The 19,321-nt window shown below is 36.9% G+C and overlaps 1 protein-coding gene across 2 annotated transcripts in view; it reads right to left on the bottom strand.

Moving 5' to 3' along the window:
- LOC123530397 (serine/threonine-protein kinase fray2-like) overlaps positions 1-19,321 on the bottom strand; it is a 26,444-nt gene extending 7,123 nt beyond the window's left edge. Inside the window, exons 1-6 of one of the 2 annotated variants that reach the window (XM_053521635.1) lie at positions 19,287-19,321; positions 10,516-10,607; positions 8,912-9,013; positions 8,159-8,307; positions 2,394-2,526; positions 1,182-1,376 (exon numbers count right to left, since the gene is read on the bottom strand). In XM_053521635.1, the coding sequence (XP_053377610.1) occupies positions 1,182-1,376; positions 2,394-2,526; positions 8,159-8,307; positions 8,912-9,013; positions 10,516-10,579 (643 nt within the window). In that variant the 5' untranslated portion in view covers positions 10,580-10,607; positions 19,287-19,321. Of the gene's footprint in view, positions 1-1,181; positions 1,377-2,393; positions 2,527-8,158; positions 8,308-8,911; positions 9,014-10,515; positions 10,608-19,271 lie in introns of both variants that reach the window. The other variant, XM_053521636.1, reaches the window with a different exon arrangement.

The following is a 19,321-nucleotide window of genomic DNA, read 5'->3' as shown; positions in this document are numbered from 1 at the left end:
CTAAATAATGGAGAGTGATTCATATATCAATGAAACTAACTAAGTTAACTGAAAAAAATGTCCTAAAAGTAAAAACCTTAAAAAGATTTCTAAAGTTAATCCTCTATCAATGTAAAGTTGCAAAGTTAAACAAAAAGGACTTTAATTTGCTTTACTGCATTCTATGCTTTGCTTTCAAAGGATCTTCTTATAGATATTTCAAATACAGACAAACTCAGTTCGACCACATGAGAAAACACTTAACCTCTGCAATGATGTAAATTGACAGATAAATTTTACCTCCTTGAGCTCAGATACTACATGAGTTTGTTGGCATTGTGATGATATGCTTTGATCTTAAACTAACCTAACTCTATTTACCATTACATCCATAAGAAAACATAATATTCTTCCATTAAAAAGACAAAATTGTATGCTAAACTAATGAAAGTATGTTGCAACAAGAACTGTTTGCAAAACACATTTGCCCTCAATAAAAGCCTGTCAGAGGTAGCTAGGTGTGTAACTTGCAATCTCCAGTTACTGATAGGAGTCTGTTTTAAGGCCAGTGTGGCCTTGACCTTTGACCCTAAAACAATACAGGTCATCTACTGACCACTGGCAATAATCTTTCCAACTTGAAGACTGTAGGTCAAATATCCAAATATTCTCCAATGAGAATATTTGATCAGTGGTCTAATTCTCAAGACCACTGTCACCTTGTCCTCTGATGCACTGACCCAAATGAACATGAACAAGGGTCATCAAACTGGCCGCAGACAATCCTATGCAAACTGGGGGCTGTAAACCCAAGCCATCTGCTTTATTACTTGATAATTAACTTGATTGGAAAAATTCTACAGTCTCGTGTTCATTGAAACTTTAACCTTTACGTACAGATCTTTAAAGCTACAGCAATCATTTTCTTTCCATCGGCAACTATCCTAACAAGTTTGACTACTAGCAGGCAAAGTGCTCTCAATCAATTGATTGGAAACCACAGTGGCTTCCGAAAGACAGACTGACAGACAGACTGGACATGAGCAAAACAATGCACCCTTTTTTCTTAGAAGGGGAATTGCTTTTCTTTGAAGATAGAGCAAAATAAAATACACGAAACTCTAAAATCTACCTCTTCACTTAAAACAGGTAAAGTCCTTCTCTCTGGATTAAAGCATATAGACCAAATTATACCAACTTACAACGAAGCAGCATGGAATGTGCAAGGGCTTCTTTTTCCTCCAGTTTTCTTTTATAAGCAAAAATCAAGTAAACGGCAACTGCTACAATCACTACAAGGACTAGAATCGCTGCAACAACAATGCCTGCAATCACTCCAGCACTCATCGGGGACTCTGTTTCCGACTGTGGCACAATACCCCCACAAACATCAGGCCCTACAAAAAAAGAGAATTTAAAATATCTCACTGAAGGCAGTGGACCCCTAATATGTTAATCAGCAATTTCTGTACAAGTTTGTCAATTCTTATATGCTATTTCTGCATCATTAGGCCATAACATAAAATTGCTTTTCTCGCAACAACCAGACTCAGTATGCCGACATTGCATACTGAGAATATGTAATTGAACAGACAATGCTGGTTGCACTTACGGGTCCTTTACCTTATAATCCACTTGATTTTTTTCAATGTAGGCGTCATGAATCAGTGAAATGTTTAAGAATTATAAAATTGAAAACAAATTTATACATTTTAAATTGAATGAATTAGAGTAGCATATATAAGGCGACAGTATTAGTCAGGACATAAAAAATAAACTTGAATGCCTTTGAACTTGAAAGCTCATCTAGCAAACAGCATTTCACTATCTTACACTGAGGATATTTTAAAGAAATCATAAATGTGCCCCTAATGGCCCTATGCTTTATCAGTGAATACAACATGGACAGTAGTCTGGATACGTAATATCAAATCACGAGTGTGTTGCTAGAGTTATTTAATTATTCTCATCCTAACCACTGCCATATTTTATTCACTGAGATAGGAAAACAATTTTAATTTCGATTCTAGCCACGCAAAATTTGGTACTGTTGAACTACGTTTTAAAGACATATTGCACAGTTTTCTACATGTATATAAGCAAAAATTTTCCTACGGACAGAATTTCTTTTAACTTTGTGTGCTGACTAAGAGCCAAGTTTAAATATGTATTAAAAACCATAAGTACCCAGGCTTGATCTTGATCACATGGCATTATTGCTGTAAACAGTTACAGTAAGTAATTTTCAAAATTGTTAATATAGAATAGATTAATACTGGATGGACTGATGGACAGAGAGCAAATTTATAGCCCCTAGGCCTACTGCGTAACTGACACAACACTTAACTTGCCATTACTAGTTACAAAGAAAACTCTACTGTCCGCACCTTACTGTAAATATACAAAAAACTTACCATCTTCTGTTGTAAGCCTTAAATAAAACTTGTACGCTGTGCTGCCTGAATCTGGCTTTTCAAGGCTTACTGAAATATCACTGGTATACGAATTATACACATTTCCAGTACCAGCGTTGCAACCAAATGTATACTGAAATATACAAAATAGACAAATCTTATATATAGTGAAAATTAAACCCTTGCGAACAGCTAAGGAAGTGATGCAGTCTGGCTGTTTCATACAGACTGCTGCTCAATACAGGTGTCTGTTCAATACAGGTGGCCACTTAATATAGGTGGAAGCTCAATACAGGTGGCCAATCAATACAGGTAGCTGATCAATACAGGTGGGCCCTCAATACAGGTGGCTGCTCAATACAGGTGACAACTTAATACAGGTGACTGCTCAATACAGGTGGCCACTTAATATAGGTGGCTGCTCAATACAGGTGGCCACTTAATACAGGTAGCAGCTCAATACAGGTGGCTGCTCAATACAGGTGGCCACTTAAAACAGGTTGCCACTCAATACAGGTGTCTGTCCAATACAGGTTGCCATTTAAAACAGGTTGCTGCTCAATACAGATGGCTGCTCAATACAGATGGCCACTTAATACAGGTGGAAGTTCAATGAAGGTTGCAACTTAAAACAGGTGGCTGCTCAATACAGGTGGCCACTTAATACAGTAGGCTGCTCAATACAGGTGACTGCTCAATAAAGGTGGCAACTTAATACAGGTGGCTGCTCAATACAGATGGCTGCTCAATACAAGTGGCTGCTCAATACAAATGACTGCTCAATACAGGTGACCACTCAATACAAGTGGCTGCTCAATACAGCAGGTGGCTGTTCAGTACAGGTGGCCCCTAAGGCAAGTTCAACTATAAGTTAAATTCCTATAACTTTACATAAACAGCATCAATTTGATAAACCAAACTTGTAGGGTTGTCAAAGGATTAGTGAAAATGCTATACAAATTAAAATATACCAGTATTTAATATTTTGCCATTATCTTTAAAACTGGAAAAATTAAATTGCTGAAATCTGGCGTATTTTTAGACAAATAAGTTGCAAATGACATACCAACATTTCAACAAAATTGTAAGTTAATAATTTTATTCATTTCACAGTCTCATCAAAACACTTCAAAGGGAAAGGCAGTCTAAACTAGAAGATGCTTTTGTAAACAAGAGCTGTCTCCATAGGATGACACATGCCTCCGATGGCACTTTGAATGAATAGTTATGGCCGATGTTAGAGTTTAGGACCTTTGACCTACGGACCTGAGTCTTGTGCGCAACATGTCGTCTTACTGTGGTACACATTCATGCCCAATAATTTTAAAATCCATGCATGAATGACAAAGATATGGACCGGACACGCCCATCAATGCACTATCATGAAATATGACCTTTAATGTCTAAGTGTGACCTTGACCTTTGAGCTAAGGACCTGGGTCTTGCGTGCGACACATCATCTTACTGTTGTTCACACTCATGCCAAGTTATTTGAAAATCCATCCATGGATGACAAAGATATGGACCGGACACGAATGCACTATCATGAAAAATGACCTTTAACCTCTAAGTGTGACCTTGACCTTTGAGCTACGGACCTGGGTCTTGCGCGCGACATGTCATCTTACTGTGGTACACATTCATGCCAAGTTATTTGAAAATCCATCCATCGATGACAAAGATATGGACCGGACACGAATGCACTATCATGAACAAGAGGACCATGATGGTCCTGAATCGCTCACCTCTTCCCACATGATCCAGTTTTGAGTATGACGTCGTTTTTTCTATTATTTGACATAGTGACCTAGTTTTTGAGCTCATGTGACCCAGTTTTGAACTTGACCTAGATATTATAAAGATAAAAATTCTGACCAATTTTCATGAAGATCCATTGAAAAATATGGTCTCTAGAGAGGTCACAAGGTTTTTCTATTATTTGACCTACTGACCTAGTTTTTTAAGGCACGTGACCCAGTTTCAAACTTGACCTAGATATCATCAAGGTGAACATTCTGACCAATTTTCATGAAGATCCATTCAAAGGTATGGCCTCTAGAGAGGTCACAAGGTTTTTCTATTTCAAGACCTACTGACCTAGTTTTTGATCGCAGTTGACCCAGTTTCAAACTTGACCTAGATATCATCAAGATAAACATTCAGACCAACTTTCATACAGATCCCATGAAAAATATGGCCTTTAGAGAGGTCACAACGTTTTTTCATTATTTGACCTACTGACCTACTTTTTGAAGGCATGTGACCCACTTTCGAACTTGACTTAGATATCATCAAGGTGAACATTCTGACCAATTTTTATGAAGATCCATTCACAAGTATCGCCTCTAGAGAGGTCACAAGGTTTTTCTATTTTTAGACCTACTGACCTAGTTTTTGACCGCACATGACCCTGTTTCGAATTTGACCTAGATATCATCAAGATGAACATTCAGACCAACTTTCATGAAGATCCATTGAAAAATATGGCCTTTAGAGAGGTCACAAGGTTTTTCTATTATTTGACCTACTGACCTAGTTTTTGACGGCACGTGACCCACTTTCAAATCTGACCTAGATATCATCAAGATGAACATTCAGACCAACTTTCATACAGATCCCATGGAAAATATGGCCTCTAGTTAGGTCACAAGGTTTCTCTATTATTTGACCTACTGACCTAGTTTTTGATGGCACGTGACCCACTTTCGAACTTGATTTAGACATCATCAAGGTGAACATAATGACAAATTTTCATGAAGATTTCATGAAATATATGGCCTCTAGAGAGGTCACAAGGTTTTTCTATTTTTAGACCTACTGACCTAGTTTTTGACCGCACGTGACCCAGTTTCGAACTTGACCTAGATATCATCAGGATGACCATTCAGACCAACTTTCACACAGATCCCATGAAAAATATGGCCTTTAGAGAGGTCACAAGGTTTTTCTATTATTTGACCTACTGACCTAGTTTTTGACGGCACGTGACCCAGTTTCGAACTTGACCTAGATATCATCAAGGTGAACGTTCTGACCAATTTTCATGAAGATCTTTTGAAATATATGGCCTCTAGAAAGGTCACAAGGTTTTTCTATTTTTAGACCTACTGACCTAGTTTTTGATGGCACGTGACCCAGTTTCGAACTTGACCTAGATATCATCAAGGTGAACGTTCTGACCAATTTTCATGAAGATCTTGTGAAATATATGGCCTCTAGAAAGGTCACAAGGTTTTTCTATTTTTAGACCTACTGACCTAGTTTTTGATGGCACCTGACCCAGTTTCGAACTTGACCTAGAAATCATCAAGATGAACATTCAGACCAACTTTCATACAGATCCCATGAAAAATATGGCCTTTAGAGAGGTCACAAGGTTTTTCTATTATTTGACCTACTGACCTAGTTTTTGAAGGCACGTGACCCAGTTTCGAACTTGACCTAGATATCATCAAGGTGAAAGTTCTGACCAACTTTCATGAAGATCTTGTGAAATATATGGCCTCTAGAGAGGTCACAAGGTTTTTCTATTTTTAGACCTACTGACCTAGTTTTTGACCGCACGTGACCCAGTTTCAAACTTGACCTAGATATCATCAAGATGAACATTCTGACTAATTTTCATGAAGATCCATTGAAAATTATGGCCTCTAGAGAGGTCACAAGGTTTTTCTATTTTTAGACCTACTGACCTAGTTTTTGAAGGCTCGTGACCCAGTTTCGAACTTGACCTAGATATCATCAAGATGAACATTCTGACCAACTTTCATAAAGATCCCATGAAAAATGTGACCTCTAGAGTGGTCACAAGCAAAAGTTTACGGACGGACGGACGGACGACGGACACCGCGCGATCACAAAAGCTCACCTTGTCACTTTGTGACAGGTGAGCTAAAAATGACCTTTAACGTCTAAGTGTGACCTTGACCTTTCAGCTACGGACCTGAGTCTTGCGCGCGACATGTCGTCTTACTGTGGTACACATTCATGTCAAGTTATTTGAAAATCTATCCATTGATGACAAAGATATGGACCGGACACGAAAATTGCGGACAGACTGACAGAATGACAGACTGACAGACGGTTCAAAAACTATATGCCTCCCTTCGGGGGCATAAAAAGCGCATGTCTCCCCCAATGCATAGTCGTATAGGCAAGAAATCAATAGGGGACAGGAGTGAAAGTCAAAGAGACACTGATTCTTGGCTGCAACAGGGGTCATCGACTTGGCATGTCCGGTCATCCCACTAAGTTTCAACATTCTGGGCCTAGTGGTTCTCAAGTTATTGTTCAGGCTCCTGTGACCTTGACCTTTGATCAAGTGAACCCCAAGATCAATAGTGGTCATCTACTCTGCATGTCCAATCATCCTATTAAGTTTCAATTTTCTGGGTCAAGTGGTTCTCAAGATACTGTCCAGAAATGATTTTACATGACCAGGTCCCTGTGACCTTGACCTTTAATAGAGTGACCCAAAAATCAATAGGGACCATCTACTCTGCATGTTCAATCATTCTATTAAGTTTCAACATTCTGGGTCAAGTGGTTCTCAAGTTACTGACCAGAAACGGTTTTCCATGTTCAGGCCCCTGTGACCTTGACCTTTGATCAAGTGACCCCAGAATCAATTGGAGTCATTAAATACTCTGCATGTCCAATCATCCTATGAAGTTTTAACATTCTGGGTCAAGTCGTTCTCAAGTTATTGATCAGAAACGGTTTTCCATTTTCAGGCCCCTGTGACCTTGACCTTTAACAGAGTGATCCCAAAATCAAAAGGGGCCATCTACTTTGCATGACTAATCATCCTTAAAGTTTCAACATTCTGGGTCAAGTGGTTCTCAAGTTATTGATGGGAAATGGTTTTCAATGTTCAGGTCAGGCCCCTGTGACCTTGACCTTTGATGGAGTGACCCCAAAATCATTAGGGGTCATCTACTCTGCATGGCCAATTATCCTACGAAGTTTCAACATTCTGGGTCAAGTGGTTCTCAAGTTATTGATCGGAAATGGTTTTCAATATTCAGGCCCTTGACCTTGACCTTTGATGGAGTGACCTCAAAAACAACAGGGGTCGTCTACTCCAGCAGCCCTACCACTTAATGAAGTTTGAAGGTTCTAGGTCAAAAATGGTTCTCCACTTATTGATCGGAAATGAAGTGTGACGTACAGACGGACGGACAGGGCAAAATCGACGTAACTAAATGGATATCGCAGAACCTCTAAAAGACCAGCACAGCATTCTTTCAACTGTGTGCTGGTCATAGCAAGGCTGAAGCCTTTAAATTTGAGTGTAGTTAAAATTTTAGTTCAGCTTTATAAACATCGCAAAAATACAAAATTATAATGACAGTATTGAATTAAAAGAAATAATGTTATCGTCCCGTCTGATTTTAAATAAATCTGTTTTGGGTTTTACACCATATTTCAACAGTATTTCGGTAATGTAATGGCGGGCAGTCAACTTAACCAGTGTTCCTGGATTCTATACCCATACTAACCTGTTCTCCCCAACTAAATGCCAACTTCCCCACATGGATCAGAGGTGGCGGACAAATGATTTCAGACACAATGTCTTTTACCAAATCATCACAGAGAACATACACACTTCCTGAGGATCTAACTTACGACCCCGCGATCCTGAGATCGGCATTCTCCCTATTAAGCTAAGTGGGCGGGCTTATATAAATCTGGTATTTGTTTCTCTACAATGAAATTCAATTATTTAGATATTCAACAGTTTGCTTATTTTTCAAGACACATACCCTAGCATTGTTTAGAACATCAGCCTCTGGAATACCATCATACATCTTTATAAACACCTGGCATTCCCCGAACTTGAGGTCTCTGATACACAGCTTGAACCTCCTTCCTTCATCACCCTTGAACCTTATGGTGCATCTGTCTCTGGTACCTGTAAATATTTATTTCATTCGATAAAAGGAAGCTGGATATGACTGTATGTGCCTATATACATTTTTGCATCCTGGGCTATCCAAGCCGCCCACTCGAATACATACCAACTACTATTTTATCAATTTATGACAAAACAAAAATCACAGATCCCAGGCTGCATTTTACTTATACAATCTTAATTATGCAGCATCCAAATACAGTTAAAACTTATTTTTTATAAAGGTAAAGACAAATTAAATTCAGCAGGAGGGCTACTTTCAATTTACATGGGGGTGCGTGGATTGGGGCTTTACCACTGTTCTATCTAGTGGTTCTTAAAATCAATATATGACATTTTCTAATATTCATTATGAGAAATTGTCCATTTTTGTACAAAGCTAAATTAAAACACAATAATTAAGGATTGAATGCTATTTCTTTTGGGTCAAGATTGGTATAAACCACAGTGCAACTTCTGGCAAACCCAAGAATTGCCAGTGGTCCCCCAATGTGGTTTACATCCATCAAAACACATGAAAATAGCTAGCATTCAATCATAAATAATATAACTAGCAATGTAAAAAGAATTGCAACAGTAATCAAAAAGAGCCTCAGATAATTACCCATGCCATCCTGCCGAGGTTCTGCATAGATGTTATAGATATCCTGTTTCCTAACAATCACTGGTAAGCTTCGTGTACATACCCCTGTGTTCTCCATATCAGCTGTAACAGAAAGAACAATGATACCCCTGTGTTCTCCATATCAGCTGTAACAGAAAGAACAATGATACCCCTGTGTTCTTCATATCAGCTGTAACAGAAAGAACAATGATACCCCTGTGTTCTCCATATCAGCTATAACAGAAAGAACAATGATACCCCTGTGTTCTCCATATCAGCTGTAATAGAAAGAACAATGATACCCCTGTGTTCTCCATATCAACTGTAATAGAAAGAACAATGATACCCCTGTGTTCTCCATATCAGCTGTAATCCATATCAGCTGTAATAGAAAGAACAATGATACCCCTGTGTCCTCCATATCAGCAATGATAAAATCTATAAGAAGACCCTATAGAAGCTGCAGTTGAACAGAACCAAAAAACAGCATGATAACTTCAATGCATACTACCCAAGTACTGATTCAGAAGGAAACGTGCAGTATCGAAGTCTTCTATTAAAACTTTTAAGTTCTTGAACAAACATTGTCTAATGCAAGAAATGAAGCAAACATTTGTCCCACTGTTTTTTTTTTCAACAATGCCAGGGTTCAAATTTAGACAAGTATACAAGCTAAATGAGAGTGGAATTTGAGAATAGCTAGTGGGCTTGGAATGTACTAGCTAATTTCAGCTAGTCAATAATATACCAAGCAAATGTCTTTAATAAAGTTGGTTCTGCAGGTATACATTTTTTTCTGCATGAAAGGAATGCTATCATTTATGTTTATAAATGATATTTCATTGTTCAACAAAACTCTGATATAATGCATGATTGCAGCTTGCATTAAGTTAACATGGAAGGCTTTGACTTTAGCTTGTAAGTGGATAAAAATGGCACTAGCTGATTTTTTTTGTGACTGGCTACTTACAGAGATTAATCAGTAGGTTTTGGCCTGTAAAATTATCAATAAAGTAATTAAATATTATTGTTTAACATTAGCTTGTATCTTTTCATTTTAGCTGGTGAACAAAAAGGGCACTAGCTACTTTTAGCTAGTAGAAAATGTTGCTAAATTTGACCCCTGAATGCTAGAATGCAATTTTACAGATATACCAGCAGCATGTTATTAACTTCTGCTAGGTCCACAAATTCAATACAACAATTGTTTTTTCTTCACTAATTATGGCTTTCTTATCTAGGATTCAGATATAAGTAAACACTTATATTGAAAGGTCTCTGGGGCTGGAAGTTACTAAGGATTTATTTGATTTTTTGGGTATGGTATCTCAGAAAATATCAATAATTTATTTCTCCTTGTGTAACAATCTGGCCCTTAAAATATTTTGATCTTTTTTTTTTATAACTTTACAATGCTTTAATTAGTTTTACATGGAAATACTGATTTTATGCTATGATATCCTAAAAGTTTTATAACATTAATCCATCAACAAATACCAGTAAAGTCAAAACTGAAATTTAAAAACTTCAAAATTTCCAAAGCAAAAAAAATCAAATACAGTCTGTATAATATAATACAGTTCAGAGAGAACCAAATATCATACCATTAAACTCATCTGCTATCACAGAAGAACTGAGACAGATCAGAATCAGGACGATCAAACACATACTTGTTGTTCAGTCTTCACATCTCAACCTGAAAAAATATCAACTGCGTATTTTAGTCACTTATTAGCACACAGTGACAAATTAATAAAAAAATTTGTTCAGTTAAAAGCTCATGCTCTGACTCATACTAGACACACCCACTTTTCACCTATAAAGCCTTACATGTTGTTCTGATACTTCAATGGCAGTGAGAAACCTTGAATGCATCTTGGATACATGTACTTTGGCCAGACATATTAAGCTAATAGCTCTATAACTTAAGAAATGACAACCGGTTTTAATAGCAGTTTATATTTCGGTTTTGTAGTTTTTATTTTGGGATAGAATTCAATAAATCAGCATGATTTTAGTGTTTACCCACACCAAGATTAATGTCTTTTAAATCTGTAGCATACTTTTCAATTCTGATCCAACTTTGCATTACTTTATAATACATCAAAACTTTGGTGCCTTTCCTTTTGCAGCAAAATGACCATCATAATTTTCAATGGAAGGAATATCATCTATGAATCAGGCTGATATGAGTCAATTTTGACTGTCTTAAACCTTACTATTGCTTCTAAATAAATTGGCAGTGGCTAGGAGACATTTCTACCCAATTACAAGTGTAAGGGACTCACAAAGGATTACTCTGAGTGGAAATCTGTTGCCAGTTTAGTCAACATGACCGAACTAGCGAAATATCTTGGCATGCAAGAAGTTGAAACATTTCTTCATCAATTAGTAACCATAAATCTCTTTACCCCTATGATATAGGACTGTCTAGAAGTTAGATCCAGTAACCAACGTGAATACTGAAACTGTTATTTTCAGAGAGTAAACCATAAATATATCTGTCAAAAACAGGAGATGATTAAATAAAGTTGCTCATTTTTAGAGGTTTTAAATGTATTACAATTGACAGAAAACAGAAGTATAATTATATACCAAGAAAAACATGAATGCATATTTTGATAAATTTATTACTATCAGTAATTAGGCTTTATAGCGATTTGTGTGATGTAATGGAAATTTTTTAAAATCAAATTTGTGTTTTTCTCGGGACTGAGGGATTAAAACAATAAACTTATGCTTTTCTGTAATATTTTAGATGCAGACTGAGCTCATAAACGTTTGAATTCATTTTACTTCTTTAATCTATTACTTCATTGGCAGCTAGTTTGTAGTAATATCCGAAAGTGAAGTTAAGCAGAATCAATAGATAGATCTATATTAAAATAGATAAAATTTCATATTCAGTATGTCTCCAATGAATTGCTTCCGCCAGATGTTGTAAACTTATCCGGTCCGCAGTTCAGTCAGGCTGTTAGCCAGATTGAACATGTCTCCCCATAAACCACCAGTCCTGCTCTATTTTTTAAACCTGTTTTTAACCAACCTTATTTCTTTGTTTTTAAACCTCTTTATGTTCACATTCTTACTAATATTCTTTTGTTGGTTGACGCGCGCAAGGTCTACGTCCTTGCGAGGGGTTCGACCTAAACGGAAGATAGATAGATAGATAATGCGAGTGACATTAATATAAGAAATATGTAATAGTGAACTTTATGACAACTAATCATAGCTTTCACCAGCAGTTACCTGCAATGCCTTTAATAATACAGTACAAAACAAGAGCTCGTCAAACACGAAATGCCCCCCTTGATGCATGTAGTAATTGCACAAGGAACAAATTATATGCTCACTTATGCATGTGGTTCAAGTTTGAAGGCTGCAGCTTGAAAAATGTGAAAGTAGGTCACTAGGTCACAATCAAGGTCAAATTTTATTTCGGAATACAAAACTATGCAAGTGATCCAAATTTGAAGCCTGTACCATCAGAAATGTGAAAGTAGGTCACTAGGTCAATCTCAAGATCAAAGTTAATTTCAGTACACAAAACTTAGTTGCTTGTGGTTCAAATTTGAAGGCTGTAGCTTGAGAAATGTGAAAGTAGGTCACTAGGTCAAAATCAAGGTCAAATTTTATTTTGGAACAAAAACCTATGCATGTGGTCCAAATTTGAAGTCTGTACCTTCAAAAATGTGAAAGTAGGTCACTAGGTCAATAACAAGGTCAAAGTTTGTTTCAGTACACAAACCTATGCATGTGGTCCAAATTTGAAGGCTGTAGCTAAAGAAATGTGAAAGTAGGTCACTAGGTCAAGATCAAGGTCAACTCATGTCAAGGTTCATCTTGCCACTCAAAACTATACATCTGGTCCAAATTTGAATAATGTAAGTTATGGACATGAATATTCTAAGTTTTTCCCTATATAAGTCTATATGAACTATGTGACCCCTGAGGCAGGGCCTATTTGACCCTAGAGGGATAATTTGAACAACCTTGGTAGAGAACCACTAGATGATGCTACATTACAAAATATCAAAGCCATAGTCTTTGTGGTTTGGACAAGAAGATTTTCAAAGTTTTTCCCTATATAAGTCTATGTAAACCATGTGACCCCCAGGGCGGGGCCATATTTGACCCTTGGGGAAAAATTTGAACAATCTTAGTAGAGGACCACTAGATGATGTCATATACAAAATACCAAAGCCCTAGGCCCTGTGGTTTTGGACAAGAGGTTTTTCAAATTTTTTTCCTATATAAGTCTATATTAACCATGTGACCCCCGGGATGGGGCCATATTTGACCCCAGGGAAATAATCTGAACAATCTTGGTAGAGGACCACTAGATTTTGCTACATACCCAATATCAAAGCCCTAGGCCCTATGGTTTTGGACAAGAAGATCAGAAACTGTTTAACTGTTCCTGGCCAATGCGACCTTGACCTTTGACTTAATGATCTCAAAATCAATAGGGGTCATCTGCTGGTCATGGCCAACCTAACTATCAATTTTCCTGAAACTAGGCCCAAGCTTTCTTGAGTTATTGCTCGGAAACCATTTAACTGTTCCTGTTCACTGTGACCTTGACCTTTGACATACTGACCTCAAAATCAATAGGGGTCATCTGCTGGTCATGACCAACCTGCCTATCAACTTTCGTGACCCTAGGCTGAAGCGTTCTTGAGTTATCATCCGGAAACCATTTAATTGTTCAGGGTCACTGTGACCTTGACCTTTAACATACTGACCTCAAAATCAATAGGGGTCATCTGCTGGTGATGACCAACCACCCTATCAACTTTCATGATCCTAGGCCCAAGCGTTCTTGAGTTATCATCCGGAAACCGTTTTACTATTCAGGGTCACTGTGACCTTGACCTTTGACATACTGACCTCAAAATCAATAGGGGTCATCTGCTGGTCATGACCAACCTGCCTATCAACTTTCGTGACCCTAGGCTGAAGCGTTCTTGAGTTATCATCCGGAAACCATTTAATTGTTCAGGGTCACTGTGACCTTGACCTTTAACATACAGACCTCAAAATCAATAGGGGTCATCTGCTTGTGATGACCAACCTCCCTATAAACTTTCATGATCCTAGGCCCAAGCGTTCTTGAATTTTCATCCGGAAACGGAGTGGTCTACATTCCGACCGACCGACCGACCGACAGACCGACCTAACATCTGCAAAACAATATACCCCTCCTTCTTCGAAGGGGGGCATAACAATACATGTATAATATATATATTGAATTTGATTACCATGATTACTAGACCTCTAATACTCCAGATACAAAAAATGTAGGCCAAGAAGTCCAGTTTCCCAGACCCCTAGCCACTTCCTTTTAAGGCCTATGCTATTTTGAAATTATGAATTAGGTGGGTGGGGTACATGATATTATTTCTGAGGAATTTCGAAGTTACTGTAAAACAAACGTTATTCCAAAGTGACAATACATCAAAACCATGAAGTGCTGAACTCTTACTTTAATTAAAAAAAAAAAGTGGGAAAAGTTATCAGTATGGTCGTGTCACAATTTTCGGGGTAAGTATTCTATGCCATCGTGCATAACTGCGAAAAACTATAACATACATAATAAAGCTAAACTATCCGTGTAAATGAGCTGAGAGCTATTTTTCTATTTCCGTTTATTACTTATCTGAAAACACATTACAATTTTCCAGGTGTTGGCAAAATTTGTCGTTTTTGTGCACAAGCCTTTACACATGAAAGAAGTCCGAACTATAGGTATGGTGTGCGAGAAGGGCTTGAGCGCTTACGTAGTGCTCACTTACAGGGAGTCTACTGCTCAGAAAATAACTTTATCTGCAAAGTGCAACCAAAAAATAGCATTATTAATTTTGTAATAATATTATTTATTTACAAGGTATATCTGACAAATGACATCGAGAATTCTAACTGACCTTTTAGAAAGCTGCATTTTCAAGTACCTGAAATTTTCCACTTTTGGTTAAAAAAATTCTTTTTAACAATAGATAATGACTGACTACAGAAGGCAATAAAAATACCCTTGACCTAGAGAATGCTACAACCTACTAGTTTCAAAGTTTACGTTTAAAATTATATTGTACACATTTGCTTTAATTTAAGGTGAAAAATAAACTAGAACTCTGTGATAAAAATCGAACAGGTAATTTCGGACATATTAGACAGTGAGAAAGCAAAGTTAACATATCATACGTATTATTTAGCATGGATGATTTGAACTGTGAATATATACTTTTTACACTTAACAATTAATTCCAAGAGTGCACAAACATATACATAATGATATATATTTACCTTTACCTTTTATACATGAGGAATATGTTTGTTTTACATGTGAGATTAAAGCATTAAACGTTCGTGAAAATATAATGCATGTGGCGTTCACTGTTGATCTATAATTGTAATATTATATTTTGACGTTACACAGAAACAAACAAACCCGTTTTGCATATTCATTTATATACAAAAATAAATAATCAAACGAACAAACAAAAATGGGAACAATGTTTATTTTGTTTGATTGAGAGTAACACCGAAACAACACAATTAACTTTTCCCAGGTTTTGTTGGTGGGGAAAGGCTCCAGGTGCCCCTCCAGACATTTTTTGGGGCTCATACTAGTACCTACAGCAAGACACTAACCTCAGTTGGATGGCTTCCTTACGTGAAAAGTTTTACACCTAAAGTGAGTTTTTGGTCCCACTTCGGTGATGGGCGAGGAATTCGAAGCCAGTGACCATGACCATCAAGTTTTTCTTTTGCAAGTATATAACATAAATATTCAATTAAATTTCGTGAACATAACTGATACAATGTTTATTTTGTTTGATTGAGAGTAACACCAAAACGACACAATTAACTTTTCCCAGGTTTTGTTGGTGGGGAAAGGCTCCAGGTGCCCCTCCAGACATTTTTTTTGGGCTCATACTGGTACCTAGATCAAGACACTAACCTCAGTTGGATGGCTTCCTTACGTGAAAAGTTTTACACCTAAAGTGAGTTTTTGATCCCACTTCGGTGATGGGCGAGGAATTTGAAGCCAGTGACCATGATCATCAAGTTTTTCTTTTGCAAGTATATAACATAAATATTCAATTAAATTTCGTGAACATAACTGATACTCTCAATGACATTTACCACGTCGGTAATTACACATGGTTTGCCGAATACACCATACTTTTAATTACAAAAGTTTACACACCATGTGGGTTGGAAAACACGAAATTTACGTTCTTGAACGTATATGTGAATCATCATGTTTGAAATGTAAACAAAGGCATAAAAGTAACTGTTTTCATGTTCGTGGTAAGGATCGACTTGTGATTGTCAATGTTCCCGATACGGAATATATATGAATGTATAAACACGAGCCGTTTCATCCTACAGGACTTACAAGAACAGAGTAAGTGTTTGTTTATTTATTGTATTTATGTTCTAGTAACCTTTGACACTGATTTCGAGGACAGGCCAGGTTTGTGACATATACATGTCTGTTGTTGAGCTTGAAAAAGATAGGTCCAAAATTTAATCTAAAAGCTATATTGCATAAATATTTCGTTATTTCTGTACATACAATCCGGTTGTTTAAAGGTTAGAATATCAGAAAATTACAGGAAATAAAACACATCTCTGAAAAAGTCTCGATCTTTCATCATTTGTTTGGTTGGCGCATGATTACAAATTTAATGTTAGTAGGCCGTGATGTCCATGAAGCCGTGTAAAGTGATAATTTTGATGACACGTTGGTTTTATTTTGTAATTGTGAGTGATCGTTAAGTGATCAGAAAGATCGGACAGTGGGATGTTATGAAAAAGTGATGCTTTATTTAGATAAGAAAGTCAATCGTACTCTACAATAAGGAAATCTAAGGTAAAATACTCCTTTTATTTCGTTTACTGAAGAAAACATGGCGGACATATTTTTGTAAAAGAGCGGTGCACGTGTGATTCGTGTAACACAGTTTAACGATGTTTTCCTAGAAAACTAACGCTCACCTCATTTACACTGACATATCCTTGATTGAATAATATATATATTGTATATATATGACTATGAGAGACTTACGGTACCATATACTTACCCCGAAAATTCTTCTAGTGCACTGTTGGGACATGTTTTTGAGTGTCATTGATACTTTACAATTTATTCGGAGATACATTTTTGTATTATTATTAGTTTCTTTTTTATCCCCGTGCATTTCTCGCGTTGTTACGATAATCTCAGTTTTACATAGGAATTTTGCATTGTCAAAATAGCATAGGCCTTAAATGATTGTCATAAAAAGAGACACAAATACAGGCCTCGATCTTAACCTACTTCTGCTGGTAGCCAGCAGGGCTACCAACTTGTGAAATCAAGTAGCCCGACCAGGTTTATGGTAGTCCCGTTTTGGAAAAGAGAAAAATATATTACAGTCTTTGCCTTAATTTTTTTTCAGCACTTGTCATTTCAGGCAGTAAGTTAAGAAAACCACTTACCCGAAAACATTTTTAATTGCCCAAAATCATTTTGTTTATAAATATGATGTATTTTAGTTTATGCTTGATTCAACTTTCAGTTATTTAAAGTGTAGGCAACTAATCTACCCACACTATCCATGGGCAGGCTAAGCAAACGTAAGTGGATAACATGTTGCAATATTCAAGTAACTAGCAGACAGAAATTATGAGAGAAAACTGTAGAAAAGAAGTAAGACATATACCAGTATCTAGTTATATGCCAGGCATGGGGTTCAAATAGGCACTACCCTTCTAAAACTTACTTTTTAGTGAGGACCTTTAAAATATAGTGTAGCTGTTCAAATTTAACTGCAATAATTGATCTGGCTGGTTAGCCCCCCAGTCCCACCCCCAAAAATGTTGTGTTTCTGGTGCCATGTGGCATGGCCAAAAAAAGTAGGGTCGGTAGGTCGGTATGTTCTTTTTTTAAGCACTAGTATTAAGTAAATGTAGCCTATTATCACAGTCCGGGGCGACGTGGACACAATAATATGTCAATAATCATCATCAACCCACTTGTGTTTAAAGCGAAAAAAAACCCATCAATTATCGGTAATTATTCTGATGTTAAACAAGTAATTGGCCTTGTTTTCATTATCAATTAAAACCCTCTCAAAGAGCTAAAAGAAGTGTGTCGGCATCACGGCATCTGAAGTGGAGATCAAAGCGGTATAATTGCCAGAGATTGTCATGGCATTACGTCATGTTTTCGCGCCATGTGACACATCACTGTCTGATCGTACGGTCTCGGTTCTTTAAACTGCTGTAAAAAGGGTTTCTTCTTTTTTTTTTTTTTCAAGCGAATGTGCAATATCCCGTATAAACTGACAGGTAAATGTGTCAAACAATATTATTTACGTTCACGAGGTCCCGTAACCTATTCATCCGCACTTGCAGAAATCTGTTTGCCAAAAATCGTTTTACTCCATGTATATAAATTGCTGCCGCTTTTTAATTATTTAAGATTTTTTTAATTCTGTTTTTGGTACTTTCTTGTCAGAAGTCTGAATTTTATGACCATAGTATGTATCATTTATTTACTTTTAGAAATAAATAAATAAATAATTAAGATCGCGCTGTTTGAAATTTTACAAATAATTGTATGAAACTTCGATCGTTTTTATAAAATTTTGCCTACATTTCTGTCGACATCTTATTAAGATCGTTATAGAATTCGAACTGTATTACTTCTAAAGCTGGGCTGAAAATTTGAAGCGATTATATTAAAAAACGAATGCGCTACAAGCGTTTTTTGTGTACGTGTCGATAAACATTTAAGTAGCGGCGATACGATAGGTCGCACGTGCTCGTTGAATGGAAAATTACTGGCATGACGTTTTGACATCTTTACGATTTGCGGGTAAATTCCAGTCAATCCAGGTAATTTTCGTGTTATGCGGACCGAAAATATCGTTGTCATTTAAAAGGAAACATCAGATAAATTTCACCCTTTTATTTTTAACAAGTTTGAAAACTTAGTAGCCCGACGGACTACCCAGCTTGAGAAATTCGGTAGTCCGTCTGAAAAACTGGTAGCCTCTGGCTACCATCAAGATCGAGGCCTGAAATATATTGCAGCTAAGAGCCACTGGCTGGAAATGTGAATTTGTAATGTCAAAGGTAAAGGTAAATCAGGTGGAAAGACATGCTGCCAAACTGTTTTCATTCAAACCTGTACCTGTCTACTCTATCAGTATCTGACATATCCGAAATTATGTCAACAAGATCAGGAAATAATACCAAAATAGAGAGACTTATACCCTACTTTTTCATAACTGTAGTTAATCTCTTTTGATTTTTTATGTTATAGCATGGGGAACATGTCTGTAAGCGCTGTTTTACATGCACATACCTTTGAAAAAATTACCTGTAATTCTCACTTCCGTAAACACAAGACGCCAC

This window comes from Mercenaria mercenaria, chromosome 13, assembly GCF_021730395.1.
Source record: "Mercenaria mercenaria strain notata chromosome 13, MADL_Memer_1, whole genome shotgun sequence".
In the NCBI taxonomy this organism is placed as follows: domain Eukaryota; kingdom Metazoa; phylum Mollusca; class Bivalvia; order Venerida; family Veneridae; genus Mercenaria; species Mercenaria mercenaria.
Note: the sequence above shows the minus strand (reverse complement) of the source record. Positions and strands in the feature narration are given on the sequence as shown.